Source organism: Zea mays, chromosome 7, assembly GCF_902167145.1.
Source record: "Zea mays cultivar B73 chromosome 7, Zm-B73-REFERENCE-NAM-5.0, whole genome shotgun sequence".
Taxonomy (NCBI): domain Eukaryota; kingdom Viridiplantae; phylum Streptophyta; class Magnoliopsida; order Poales; family Poaceae; genus Zea; species Zea mays.
In genome coordinates this window covers 179329588-179343310 of record NC_050102.1, presented here as the reverse complement: position 1 = coordinate 179343310, position 13723 = coordinate 179329588, and the positions used below count along the sequence as shown (strand labels likewise).

General features: G+C 49.8%; 2 protein-coding genes across 2 annotated transcripts; one reads left to right on the top strand and one right to left on the bottom strand.

The window, feature by feature from the left end:
- The first annotated feature begins 3674 nt into the window (after positions 1-3674).
- LOC100382080 (uncharacterized) lies at positions 3675-7328 on the top strand. The gene is made up of 4 exons (NM_001368196.1): positions 3675-4090; positions 6242-6452; positions 6586-6715; positions 6834-7328. Exons 1-4 carry the CDS (start codon positions 3942-3944, stop codon positions 7091-7093), a joined length of 750 nt encoding a protein of 249 aa, NP_001355125.1. The 5' UTR covers positions 3675-3941; the 3' UTR covers positions 7094-7328.
- A 916-nt stretch (positions 7329-8244) lies between these two features.
- Positions 8245-11734, bottom strand: LOC100273176 (uncharacterized). Its single transcript, NM_001147621.1, is given in 2 exon segments — positions 8245-9947; positions 11514-11734. Coding segments are annotated over 2 exon segments (1515 nt in total). The 5' UTR covers positions 11568-11734; the 3' UTR covers positions 8245-8486.
- Between the last annotated feature and the right edge of the window lie 1989 nt (positions 11735-13723).

The window sequence follows — 13723 nt, the reverse complement described above, 5'->3', positions numbered from 1 at the left end:
AAAAGAGGGCTCGCGTGAGCTGAGACCGGACCACGCCACGCCACGCCACGGTACCTACCTACTCCAACTACTGGCCAATCCATGCGAGGCTGGAGAGGATCAGATTTCACACCAAAGGCAAAGCAAAGGGAGGTCGGAATCGGAACACGGCAGCAATGCCATCGGCAAGCTTTGCGCCTGCGTGCTTGGGATTGGGGTGGGTGGGTGCGGTCAACGTCGTCAAATCTCTAGGAAACCAAACCGAGCCACAGCAGCCACAGCAGTTCCAGTTTGGTGAACGTGTGACGACGGGTTTTCAGTTATTCTTCCGCTCGAACCTGTCAGAAGCCAGCACGATCGATCCTTCGGCGTCAGCAGGATCGCCAGTGAGCTGAGACCAGACAGCTGCAGAAACGACGGCGACGACGACGTCGTTGAGGCGGGCGAGCTCGTCCGTCACCCCGGCTGGCCCAGTACCGCAGTACGTATATTAGGTCCGGTCGGTCCGGCCGGCCTCCGACGACGACGTACACACAGACACAGGAAACTTTTCAGCTCGTGACGTACGGACGTGGCCTGCGTACTCCTACTACCACTACTAGCTTGGCCTGCACATGGCCGCATCAGCAGCCCGTGACCGAAGAAAAGGCGGCCGGCCGGCACCGGCAGTAGTAGAGGGGTCCGCGCCCTGACGCTAGCTCTCGGATACCTGAATTCCTGAAAGGCGAACGGGTCAGCGAGCCATGGACGATGATTTTGGTGGGTGGACTTGTTGTGAACCATCGGTGACAGGATAAGTGAGAGTTGTGTGGTGAGAAGCCAAAAAAGGACGAACGAAGCGGTACGAAGACACGGGCCTTGGCAGTCCCTCAAGACGCCGTTCATGGCCTACGTGTCAAGCAGATTCCTTGTAACTATCCTGTTTGCGCAAGCGAGGACAATGCTGCTTCGTTGCCACGCTCCGTGCCGTTTTTGGCGTGTTTGCCACCGTGTATGTGGCCTATAGATGTTTAAATAGGTGGGCCGTGCCAGTCCAGCTCGAAAATGGCTAGGCCCAACACGGATCAGGACCGCCCCGGCTCGGATTAGCTAGCGAACCGTGCCGTGACGACCCACGGCCCCAAGCGAGGCCCAGGCACGGCCCGATAGGTTAATAATCGTGACGGGTCAGCCCACGGCACGACGGGTCTAACAGGCCCATAACAACATATAACGTTTAAATGATATTTTTTTCTAAAAGTATGCATTTTTTAGGGTTTAACCATATTGATTAGCTTTAAACATTTATCTACGCCCACATAACCAACAAAAACACATGTTTCTTGTGTTTTATACTCTATATTCAAGTATAATATGTGTGTTTATAGAAAAAAATAGAGAAAAAATAAAATTGGGTCGTGTCGGGTCTAGCTCGACATGCCACGCCTTCGGCCCAGGCACGACCCGGTGACCGGACCGGGGCGACATGGGCCCGGTTTACTACGTGTCGTGCCGGGCTAAACCCATGCTGATTTTCGGGACGCCCGGCAAGCCCAACCCGTTTGGACATCTATAACCTGGTCGCCTCGGCCTGGTCCATCTGGTCCAGCTAAGGATCTATTTGGTTGACATGTGACTGTGAAAAAAGTTATTGTGTGCTATGAGTCGTTAAAAAACTAAAAAAAAATATTTGGTGGAAATCATAAAAGTTGCTAAAAGTTCTTGCATATATTTTTACAATTCCATGTAAAAGCCACTAAAATCATGTACGAGGTGCTTTCAGTTTTACACTGCGAAAAATCAGCTTTTAGAAAAAACTACTTCCTCAATTCACCCCTTTAGTTTGGCCTTTAGCTTTTAAAATCAAAAGACAAAGCAAAAAACCAAACCAAACACACTATAAAGCTAGCATGTCCTAGCTACTACAGTTCGCCTTGTTTGCTCACTTGTAACAAATGAGTCCGACCCAGACGAGCTGATATTTGCGACCCGGACGTGCCCTAAGGAAACAGACTTTGACCTTGTTTATGTGGAGCCAGGCTCTTGACCAGGGTAGATAGCGCGAACAAGGGAGTTATAGTCTGAGAGTGCTAGGCTCCTAGTGCCAAGATGGCAAACACAACACACCCTTTGTGGCGAGAACCAGACCAGACCCTGGACTATGGCGTAGAAGATTTATTTTTAATCGATTGGAAACCATAACTCAGCTAGACGTAATGATGGTTCCAATGGTTCACCCTAGCTCTGCGCTCGCCTTAAATAGGGGAAGCTTAGAGGCTGTCTGGCTAGTTTAGGAGCAAGGTAATTAAAAAGAGGTTAAGGCCGGGTTCCCTTCCTATTTAATTTTCAATAAAAAAGAGATTTTAGGACACTAGATTCTCTTCAATCACATTGCTCCCAAACTAGCAACCGTAACTGTAGTTAATTTTTTTTTATATAGGACAATCTTATTCCAACAGATAAACACCTTTAGAAAGTGTTCTCCAAGTTTTACCTATAAAACCGTTTTGAAAATGAGTCGTCTTAGGTTTTTACCAATAGCTTACTTATACTTATTCCCATATTTAAACTTTAATGTGTGACAAATATAGTTTATAATATAAAACAATGTTTTAGGTGACTATATAGATAAAATGCTGGAGACGGAAATTAGAATACAGCAAAAAAAAAAAACCAACTTAGCGTTACACAGTTTCTGATGGCGGCTTCTCTCCAACTTCGAAAGCCTGGCTTGGCGAGGTATCATTACCGGTTTGGCCGGCTTCGTTAAGTTTTGCGCTGTATTTCGTTTTATTTTTGTTTTGCTACTGAGTGTGCAATATGATTTTCATACCAGTTTTTTTTGTGTGTGTACCAACCTATACCAATTACCAAGCGAGAGGTAAGGTAGGTAGGTACGCACATCGCATAGGTTACAAGAAACGACAGTACATGCGTACCAGTGTACCACAAAAGCAAAGAAAGACGGATCTCAGTTGCGCCAGCCGCAGGCAGCCGCGGCCCGCGGGGACGGGGACGCGGACGCGCGGGCGTACAGCCGCACGCCACATAATAAAAGACAAATACGCCCCGGAAAATCCCCACAGCGCTTCCCTGTGTGGTGTGTCGTGCCGCTCGCAGCCGAAGCAAAAGCAAGCCGCCGTGCCCGCGTCGCGTGATATATTACGCGCGCGCGCGGCCTCGGCCTCGATCTCCCGGGAAGAGCTTAGCTAGGCACGCTCTGGGCGGCGCGCGAGCACGCTGCTGTACGCACGCGAGGGAGCATATAGCAAGCACGGACGCGACGCGAGCTCGACGGGCGGCCTACGCTCGGGAACTGCTGCCGCTGCACCTGCACCTGCCCGTCGGTGGGTCGATCGCCGCGTCGCCGGCCTGTCTCCAACTTCGACATGCCCGAGGACGGCGCGCCGATGCACGTGCTGCGGCGCGTCCTCGACGGCCTGCAGTGCCTGCACCCGCGGCGGCGGCGGCGGCACGGCGGCGGCGCGGGGCCGCCCAAGCAGGCGCGCGTGGCCGTGCGGCGGCTCGGCACCGGCAAGGCCACGCCGTGCGGCGGCGGTGGTGGCGGAGGGCGGGAGGTGACGACGATCCGCGTGGCGACGTTCAACGCGGCCATGTTCTCCATGGCGCCCGCGGTGTCCGGCGAGGGGACGTCGGGGGCGGGGGCGGAGCGCGGGGGAGGGCTCCCCGGCAGCCCGGGCGGCGGCGCGCGGCGGCCGCCCAAGGGCATCCTGAAGGCGCAGGCGGCGTCGAGCCTGGCGCGGTCGCCGAGCAGGCCGCGCGTGTCCATCAACGTCCAGGACAACGAGATCTCCCTGGAGCGGACCCGGCTGTGGCGCGGCGTCGGCGGCAACGGCAAGAGGCAGCAGCAGCAGCAGCAGCAGCAGGCGGGGCCGCGGAGGCGGAGCGTGGAGGAGGTGCTGCGCGAGGCCGGCGCCGACATCATCGGGCTGCAGAACGTGCGCGCCGAGGAGGAGCGCGGGATGCGGCCGCTGTCGGAGCTGGCCGAGGGCCTGGGCATGCGCTACGTGTTCGCCGAGAGCTGGGCGCCCCAGTACGGCAACGCCGTGCTCTCCCGCTGGCCCATCAAGCGCTGGAAGGCGCACCGCGTCGCCGACCAGTCGGACTTCCGGTCAGTCCACCTCTCCCCTCCCCTCCCTTCCCCTCCCCCATCATCACTGCCTACCAACCCGCCCCTAGCTGCTCCTGCTGCGTGCCGTGTGCGCCTCGAAGGGGTTCATTCAGCGCTAATGGAATGAATTCCATTTACGCCACGCAACAAACTTAACCAACTTATCACCGGGATAGTAATGACCGCAGCATCCGTTGAATCTCCCGTACGAAAGAACAGGATATAGAGCAGCAACATGGGATTCAGTTGTCCTGTGACGGCCTGAATCGACCGCAGCCCCCGTGACACATCACATGCCAGAGCCGGCGCGAGGAGCATGCAATCCCAGACCCCACCCTGACAGTGTCTCCAACTCGTCGTCGTCGGCGCTGCCTGCCTCTGATTGCCGCCACTCAGAGATACTCTGCTCAGACATGACAGCTGTGACCGATTCATCAGCGTCAGCATTTTACTGGTTCTCCTGGGGCCCTGGCGGGCCTTCTCTCTCTCTCTCTCTCTCTACAACTCTATTAAATAAATAATTAAATGTTTCTTCTTTCTACAATGGGGCGAGATAGAGAGAGAGAAAGAGCTCACGACCAAATGAAGTAGGACTGATGCATGTCGTCACCTAGCCAGCAGGCAGCCTGGGCCTGGCGATCCTAAAGTCAACTGTATAATGGGATTAGGAAGAGCTCCAGACAAGCGGCAAGATGCTTAGGGAGTAAGTATGGCATGCTTGATTCGGCTGCTACCGGGCGGCGGGGCTATTGGGCAAAAAGAGAAAAAGAAAGAGAGGAAAGGATTAGTTGAGCTGCTCCACTGTCGCAACAACTCTCGGTCAGACACCGCCGCCGCCGAGCCTTTGCAGAGCACCCCCCCCCCCCCCCCCCCCCGTACGTACGTGATCCAAAGCCAAATGCGCCCCACATGCATGCTTCGCTGGTCTCGCTAGCTAGCTGCTGCTACTGCTGAGAGAGAGACTGACCGGATGCGAGAGGTAGGAGAAGACACACTGCACGTCGTCGTCTCCGCGAAGAATGTGAATTGTGATAGCGGGCTGTGATCGGTGGGAGGAGGAGAGGGGGACCTCTCTCTGCCGTCCCGTCCTCCCATCCCGTGCGCGCGATGATCTCTGCTGCCGAGTGGTCGCCGTCAGGGACGGAAGGAGTGGTAGCTGGGCAGGGGCTTTCCGGGCGAGACAACTCCCTGGGCGAACGCCTCTGGACGGGAACCACGTGCCCATGCACAGGAGCCAGCGCCCAGCCGAGCCGACGTTACTGCGGCGCAGCACCAGCACGCTTGGTTTTTTTTATTTTCCATTATCTCTCTTTTTTTCTGTCAGTTATAAATATCCGGCCCTACCGGCCCGGCGCACAGCGCATGGGATATCTTTCTTTTCCCCCTCTCTGATTCGTGGTAGCTAGGTGTCCTGTCTCCAGCATACAGTTCTTCAACAATCTATATATCCATGATTTTCCCCTGAACCTCATATTCAGGGCCGGCTTGGACACATATGGGCATATGCCTAATTACTAGTTGGGGGCAATTCGCTTAAATTAAGCTATGCTTGGTTAGCTAGTCGGCTAGCAACTAGTCAAAAGATTTGCCTAAAAAATACTCCATCTGTCCTAAATTAAAATTGATTTTAGATAATTAATAGATTCATATAATATTTTACTTAATGTGCGTGTTTTATATACGTGTCTAGATTTATTATCATCTATTTGAATATAGACATAAAAATTCAAGTGATAAAACCACTGCTACAACTTTGGGACGGAGGGAGTATAGCCTAAATATTAATTCTTAGTTAGCTGGTTTAAGCTAACTTTTAGTTAGCTGGTGATCAGCAGGTGCCCTGTGACACTAGTACGCGTTATCTTCGTGTCATGAAAAAAGATTCGTTTTCAAGGGACCGTAGGCACGCGCTAGCTGCAGGATTTATGGTCACAGGAAACGGTCATCCGTCAGAGCCCGTGCAGCTGAGCTGATCGAGCTCCTCCAAAGCACTGTCCACGCATAAATGGCCTGTCGTCGTCTGTCGTCTCCAAAGGCGTGACGTGACGCGATCCATCCTTGCTGTCTGTTTGCTTCTCGAGCGACTGGTGGCTCTCACAGTTCATGAAAGGATCACCGAGCTGAGCAGGCGTACGTGCTGCGTTGCTGCAGGAACGTGCTGCGCGTGACGATCGAGGTGCCGGACGCCGGCGAGGTGAACTTCCACTGCACGCACCTGGACCACCTGGACGAGGGGTGGAGGATGAAGCAGGTGGACGCCATCATGCGCTCCGGCGGCGACGGCCCGCACATCCTCGCCGGCGGCCTCAACGCGCTCGACGGCACCGACTACTCCGCCGACCGATGGGCCGACATCGTCAAGGTACGTACGTACGTACGTGCCTAGCAGCTGAGCTACGCCCGCCGGCATGACGACGACGACCGTGCATTCGGCAACTATGCCCGCGTGGGATTCTCACCTTCGGACGGCCTCGTTATCGTTCTGCCGCATGCAGTACTACGAGGAGATCGGCAAGCCGACGCCCAAGGTGGAGGTGATGCAGTACCTCAAGGCGAAGCAGTACGTCGACGCCAAGGACTTCGCGGGAGAATGCGAGGCGGTGGTGGTCGTGGCCAAAGGGCAAGGTACATGTCATGCCATATGCCCTACAGGCTACAGATCCTCCAGTCAGTTTCGCTTTGCTACCTGCACTGAAAGAAAGTCTGAAACATTATTGCATTGCCTTGGACGGAAACTCGCCAGACGTGCAGGGGACGTGCAAGTACGGCACGAGGGTGGACTACATCATGGCGTCGCCCAACTGCCCCTACAAGTTCGTGCCCGGATCCTACACGGTCGTCTCCTCCAAAGGGACGTCGGACCATCACGTCGTCCGGGTCGACGTCGCCGTACCTCACGCCAGAGAGCCCGATGACGCCGAGGCCACCGCGAACGGGCAGCGCAGCAGAGTGGTCAAGATGACCAAGAAGAGCTCGAGAAAGGGGATATGGGGAGCTAAATGAATGAACAGGGTAGTTTTGTGTGTGTGTGTGTTTTTTTCTCTCAAAGTTTCTTTTGGCCGCGTTCTTTCTTTTTTTATCTGGGGGTGATGTGGAGGGTGGGTTGCTTGGAATTGTGTATATGCCTGTGGTGGTTGCTTTGAGGCCGAAGGTGCCTGGTTTGCAGTGGCTGCTGCGATAGATGTGGCCAACGAGTGGAAACTGGAAAGCAACGTATTTTTGGCCCGGTTTCACTTTTACCTACTACTACCACCTTGCGTATGTTCTACCCACAGGCTCGGAGTGACTTCGGCTGGACGTTCTCTGTGGTTCAAGGCATTGCACATTGCATCACACTCACACCTGGTTGTGGTTGCCCGAAAGGTAAGTGCTTGAATAGTTGAACTGAATTGGAACGAGTAACTCGTACTCATGGCTTCAACTACATAGAAAAATGATTCATCGTACTCTTTTGCAAAATAAAAAAAATCCTTTTCAAGACATGCTATGGCAGCTCTCGATATCTCCAACATTACCCTTAAATCAGCGCTATATCTTAAAATATAGTGATCAATTCATTAAAAAAACTTTCCAACAATGTCCTATTTTACAAATTTTTATCAAAAATATTACACACACCATAAAGTGACCTAAATAAACTACACCCTAAACTAACGTCCTATCTTTATTTTCTACATCATCCTCAACATTTTCTTTTCTAATAAGATTTAACTGTTGAAGCTTAAGATTTAACCGAGCAGGGCCTAGCTTGTTTCTCACAGAGCAGTTTGCTTTCAAATACCTGCTGGCAAGAATCCACTCAGTTTTATTTATCGACCGCTAAACCCTACCCCAGTGGCCTGTCTGGCACTGACAGCTTAATACAGTGCACTGTACGAGCTGATGGGCACAGGCTGCAGCCAACAGCACTATGATATACGTTGATGCCACAACCAACCCTGAGATCCTCCAACGACAGAACAAGGAACATGGCCCTAGCGACCGAAGGGTGTACACCACCTACGTTGCCAGATACCACGCAGGTGGCGCTGGTCACTGTAGATGCAAGTGAGTCACAGATCTGGACAGATTTCAAACACCTAACTCGAATTAGGGGATCATTCAAGCCAAACGCCCAAACCATACATAGCTCAGCATTGAAGACACATGCAGGTAGACATACACATCCACAATAATATTATGTAGCATACACGGTACAACCCTCGAGTTTGTTTCTACTTTGGAAAGTTTATCTAGTCCATCAAAATTCACCAGCTGCTTGAGTGCATCAAATAAATGATGGTTTAAAGAAACCAGGAAGGCTACATTTCCTTACACAGAAAGGAGCTCCATCAGTTTGTATTATTTCGGTAGGAAGAAATCAGGAAACTAGTACAGGGGCAACATGGCTGACACATTATGCAGAAGCCGCCAACAGCTCCCTTTCAGCTCGCTCGCGGATCCTCCGCTCCAACTCTGGCCTGAAGTGCCTGATAAGCCCCTGCACAGGCCATGCCGCAGCATCCCCAAGCGCACAGATAGTATGCCCTTCGATTTGCTTCGTGACCTCATGAAGCATGTCAATTTCCTCCAGCTTCGCGTCACCAACCTTGAGCCTCTCCATGATCATCCAGAGCCAGGGTGTCCCCTCTCGGCAAGGCGTGCACTGCCCACAACTCTCATGCTTGTAGAAGTAGGACAGCCTAGCAATCGCGTCAACGACATCCGTAGATTTGTCCATCACGATAACAGCTGCGGTACCCAATCCAGATTGCACAGCCTTCAGTGCATCATAGTCCATCAACACATCATCACATATGTGCTTTGGCAAAAGGGGAACAGATGAACCGCCAGGAATTACCGCAAGCAGGTTGTCCCATCCCCCTCTCACACCTCCACAGTGCCTCTCGAGCAACTCCTTCAGAGGTATGCTCATTTCCTCTTCCACGGTGCAAGGTTTGTTCACATGCCCTGAGATGCAATAGAGCTTGGTTCCAGAGTTGTTCTTGCGCCCAAAGCTTGCAAACCATTCTGGACCGCGCCTAAGAATTGTTGGGGATACAGCCACAGTTTCTACATTAGTCACAGTTGTGGGGCAGCCGTAGAGCCCAGCATTGGCTGGGAAAGGTGGCTTCAGCCTAGGTTTGCCCTGCTTCCCTTCAAGGCTCTCTAGTAGGGCGGTCTCTTCACCACAGATGTACGCACCAGCACCAAAATGAATATGCACATCAAAATCATAACCAGAGCCACAAGCATTCTTACCCAGAAGTCCAGCTGCATACGCTTCCTGCCGAGCTTTCTCAAGGTTGAGACGCTCATTCACGTATTCACCTCTAATGTAGATGTAAGCAGCTGATGCCCTCATTCCAACTCCAGCAATAAGGCATCCTTCCAGAAGCTTGTGGGGGTCATGGCGCATGATTTCTCTATCTTTGCAAGTTCCAGGCTCACTCTCATCAGCATTAACGACAAGATAAGAAGGGCGTCCATCTGAAACCTTGGGCATAAAGGACCATTTGAGACCAGAAGGAAAACCTGCACCTCCACGACCCCGAAGACCTGATTTCTTCATTTCATTAACTATCCAGTCTGCCCCCTTGATCACCAAATCCTTGGTCCTATACCAGTCACCTCTCTTCATCGCGCCTTTCAGAAAAGGGTCATGCAGACCATAGAGGTTGGTGAAAATGCGATCCTCGTCTTTGAGGCCACCAAAGTGAGTCTTCTCTGGAGGGGGTGGGGGAGGCGGAGGTTGTGGTGTGCTTGACGTAGTGGCGGCCTGGGTGCTAAGTGATCTACTAGCAGGACAAAGGCCAGCACCATTGAGAGAACGAGCAGGCTGTGCCCTTGATAAAGAATGAATGTACTCAATTGCAGCCTGAAAGAAAGTTAAAAGTGAGGGGCATGCCAACGAATCATAGTAGTCTGGGAAATAACATATTGTTAGGAAAAAGTGCTTTTACACTATTCATAAATTGATATATTCATAGTTAGTTTACTGCAGTGACTATCAGAAATTCAGAAGCAAAAGGTGGAAAGATTCATTCCCAAGTGAGTAAAGCGGTACTAACATTTCAATTTTCATCGATAGGATTCAAATACCATGATCAACATATGGCAATGAATTTATATGGACTCTGTTGCCTCCAGTATATCAAGTAGCACAGAGTAAATTGATAAAGAAAAAAAGGAAAAAGAAGAGACAGTGACTAGATAAGAACTAGGACATCACAGCCAATTTTTTTACAGTTTTCTACAAGATCTGGCTGTAGCAGAAAAATTACTGAATGACACGAAGATAAGGATTGTACATGAATCAGGAGAAAACAGTAAAATTAATGATATGGTTTCAGGATCTCAGATCAGTTCATATTTCCATACAAGAAATGAATGTGCAAGTCACAGCATATCTGAAAAAATCCATATGCTTAAAGCTTTCATATCAGTCTACCAGATGACAAACTAACAACAAAGGCCTGACAACCAATTCAACAATATTTAAAATCTAGTCCACAAATACAAAACTCTGCTCAGCCAGTAGCAAGTAAGCAATTCAGATTATCCTACTAGTCACATAAGAGTGATAAGAGGAAACCTTCATTATCTGCTACATGACTATTTGAGACATAGCCCAGAGTTATGAATGAAATACCAAGAATAAAATAGGTGGAGTATTTAAGATGGTGAAAGTTATTTGCTGCAAAAATCCAGTGGCCTATCCAAGGATGCAGAAACACCATGTTCAAATTCACCTAAACACCATGTTCAAATTCCGAAAGGTCTACACACAAAAAAAAAAATTATACGAAGTCCCTTTTGTTCCCTATTACTGAATACCTGACCACGTTTACCGAATCAAACAAAAAGTAGCAATTAACAATGGAATGCACCCACAGGACATAAGCATAGCTAGAAGAACAAAGTTTGTCCCTCGTTTGGATTTTGGATCAAGAGCAGCATTAGTATAGATTTTCTTCAATGATGCTGTCCACAAGAATAGCATGTTCAGGTTCAGACTCTCAGTTCACAATTGAACCTCGCATGTTCCAGTGGAAACAACTCTTACAACAGGTACATATTAATCATGCAGAAAGAGTGGAGGGGTGCACTGTTGCACTCCAAGCGCATCTCCCCTCGAAAGTCGAAACCCTGCCCCTGTCTCAGTTTTTCACCCATTTCCAAACATTGTCAATCTAACATGCCGTCGCGCCGGAAGAGATTAAATTCCATCACCACGCGAAATACAGCAACAGGCCAACAACTGAAACCCGCCCCTACCCCTACCCTCCGCGGCTCGAACCCACATGCCTCCCAGAGTGCGGCTACGACGCCAGCTGGCTAGGCCCAACTCGCGCGCGGGATTCCGAATCTCCCGGCTACTGGATCCAACCGAACAAAATGTCAAGGATACGGAGAAGGGGGGGGGGGGGGGGGGGTGTCGGACCTTGCGTTCGAAAGAGATCTCTGCCGATCTGAGGAGCGCCCGTCGCAGCGCCATCGCCGCCCCCCGGCTCTGCCGGTTTGGTCGGATTGGGGGAGATCGGGGAGGGGAAGGAACAGAGGACGTGGAGAGAGCAGCGGCTGCGTGGGGGAGCTCCTCGCCAGAAGAGGATGCGCGGACGGAGGCCAGCCGCCTGCCTGCCTGCACACGCACGCACGCAGACGCGAAAGCGATACCACGCCGCGTTATTGGGCCTGGACCGAGGAGCAGATCGGCGTTCATTTTATTTGGGGGGAATAAAGGATCTAGGCGGTTCAAAAGCTAATGGTCTAATTTTGTGAAATCTCTATCTCGGTCTCTTGTTTACTTCTCTAAAACACAATCTTCCACCGGAAATAGATAAGACTTATCACAAACGACTCGCAGTAGTCACCTAATCTCACGCTAAATTCACATCCGTGATTAAGGGCATGTTTGTTTACCCCTATGGATTATATAATCTGAATTATTTTTGGAGGATTATATAATCTGGATTATATAATCTGAGTAGTTCTGTTTGTTTACCCAGATTATTTGAGTTGTTAATAAGATTCTTTTGTACGAGAAAGACAAGAATGCCCTCTATATTTGTACTAGGTTGAAACTCATATATGAGATGAACAATGTAACAAACGTTTCTGAGTATTCATAATTTATTACATAAATAATTTGAAAAAAAAATCAATTGACATTGGCAAATATTGCATTAGCAATATTATCACGGAAGGCATTCATGTCACCTTCTTCATCCCCAAATTGACTAGTACTAGGCTGAGATGATGGCATTGACATATAATCTTCATCTTCATCACAACGGTCAAATTCTTTATCTGCCAAAGAACTGTCACGAATAAAATTATGAAGAGCCATACATGCATGTATTATTTTGGATTGTTTGGCCATAGGATAACTGGGTAGGTGTAACAGAATTCAGTCCATATGATGAAATCAACAAGTCATGCAACTTTTCAATAAGAGGTCTACTCATCCGAAACATATCATAGCAATTGTTTGGATTACTAATTGTTGTCATCACCCAATCATAGCCAGTTGAACTAGGTTTTCTTCTCACTGACTTGTTAAGAAAAGTTTCACCATAATACGTACCAAATGCATCGAGCATAGATCCAACTCTTTTCAACATTTGGCCTCGATCTCGCGCAGCTACAAAAGCCTCGTCCTCCTCCTCATCCTCATTCACATCTACATCAAGCTACAAATCAAGCTACAAACAACATTTGGCTTGCGCTTGCGTGTGGACCACGCGATGTGGTGGTCGCAGAACAGGTACCCCGGCACGGCCGCCTTCTTGCAGCGCCACCGCTTCCCGTCGTTCCGGCTGCACATGGCGGGGGGCGGGATCGCGCGGAGGGTGGGGGCTGGGCGGCGTGTTTCTGTTGGGCGGCGGGCTCGCAAAAACGATTCGGTGGATTATAATGGCAATGGTGGGTAATTTCTAGGAAACTTGAAAGGGTAGTGGGGGAAGTGGGGAAAAATAATCTGAAATAAGCACCTCCTCACTTGCTTATGGATTATCATAATCCAAGGGGTTAGATTATATAATCTCGACAAATAAGCTGGACTGTTTGTTTGCCTCTTAGGATTATTTAATCCAGATTATATAATCTGGGGGGTAAACAAACAGGCCCTAAAGATGACAATGGCTCCTATCCCGATTCCCCGTGGGAAATTCCTCCATTGGGATTGTTCGGTTATTCTTATTACACATGAATTAGAGCGGATCAGGAAAAATTAAAAATAATAGCTTATCCATTTTCATCTTAACCCATGTGGATTGGAGGGTATTGGATGAGTTTAAATCTCAAACAAATCAAAAAATTTCTTATTTTTTTCCAATCCCAAACTCTATTGCATGTTGTTCATCGAGTCATGATGGGGCATGGACATGCTCTTGGATGTGACTACAAAGTTCACATAATTCTGAGTTCATGTCATCAAAGCGATCATCAGTAGCCTCCAACGTCTCCCTAAACTATGCATCCACTTGAGTCTGCATAGACTGAAAACGACCACCCATATGATGTTGTAGAGCCTGGAATTGACCATCTAGTGGGTCTAGAACCCATGCTGCAACTGCTGGAAGTAGGGATCAAATGAACCTGAAGATGGCTACCAGTATTGTCCATGCTGAGGTGGAGGTTGTGGCATCTTGT

Bases quoted from the DNA above. Each gene is read 5' to 3' on its own strand.
- LOC100382080 (NM_001368196.1), top strand. From the start codon at position 3,942: ATGCGGCCGCTGTCGGAGCTGGCCGAGGGCCTGGGCATGCGCTACGTG. The intron at 6,453-6,585 runs GTACGTACGTAC...TGCCGCATGCAG, and splicing joins GATGGGCCGACATCGTCAAG to TACTACGAGGAGATCGGCAA. The intron at 6,716-6,833 runs GTACATGTCATG...GAAACTCGCCAG, and splicing joins GGTCGTGGCCAAAGGGCAAG to ACGTGCAGGGGACGTGCAAG.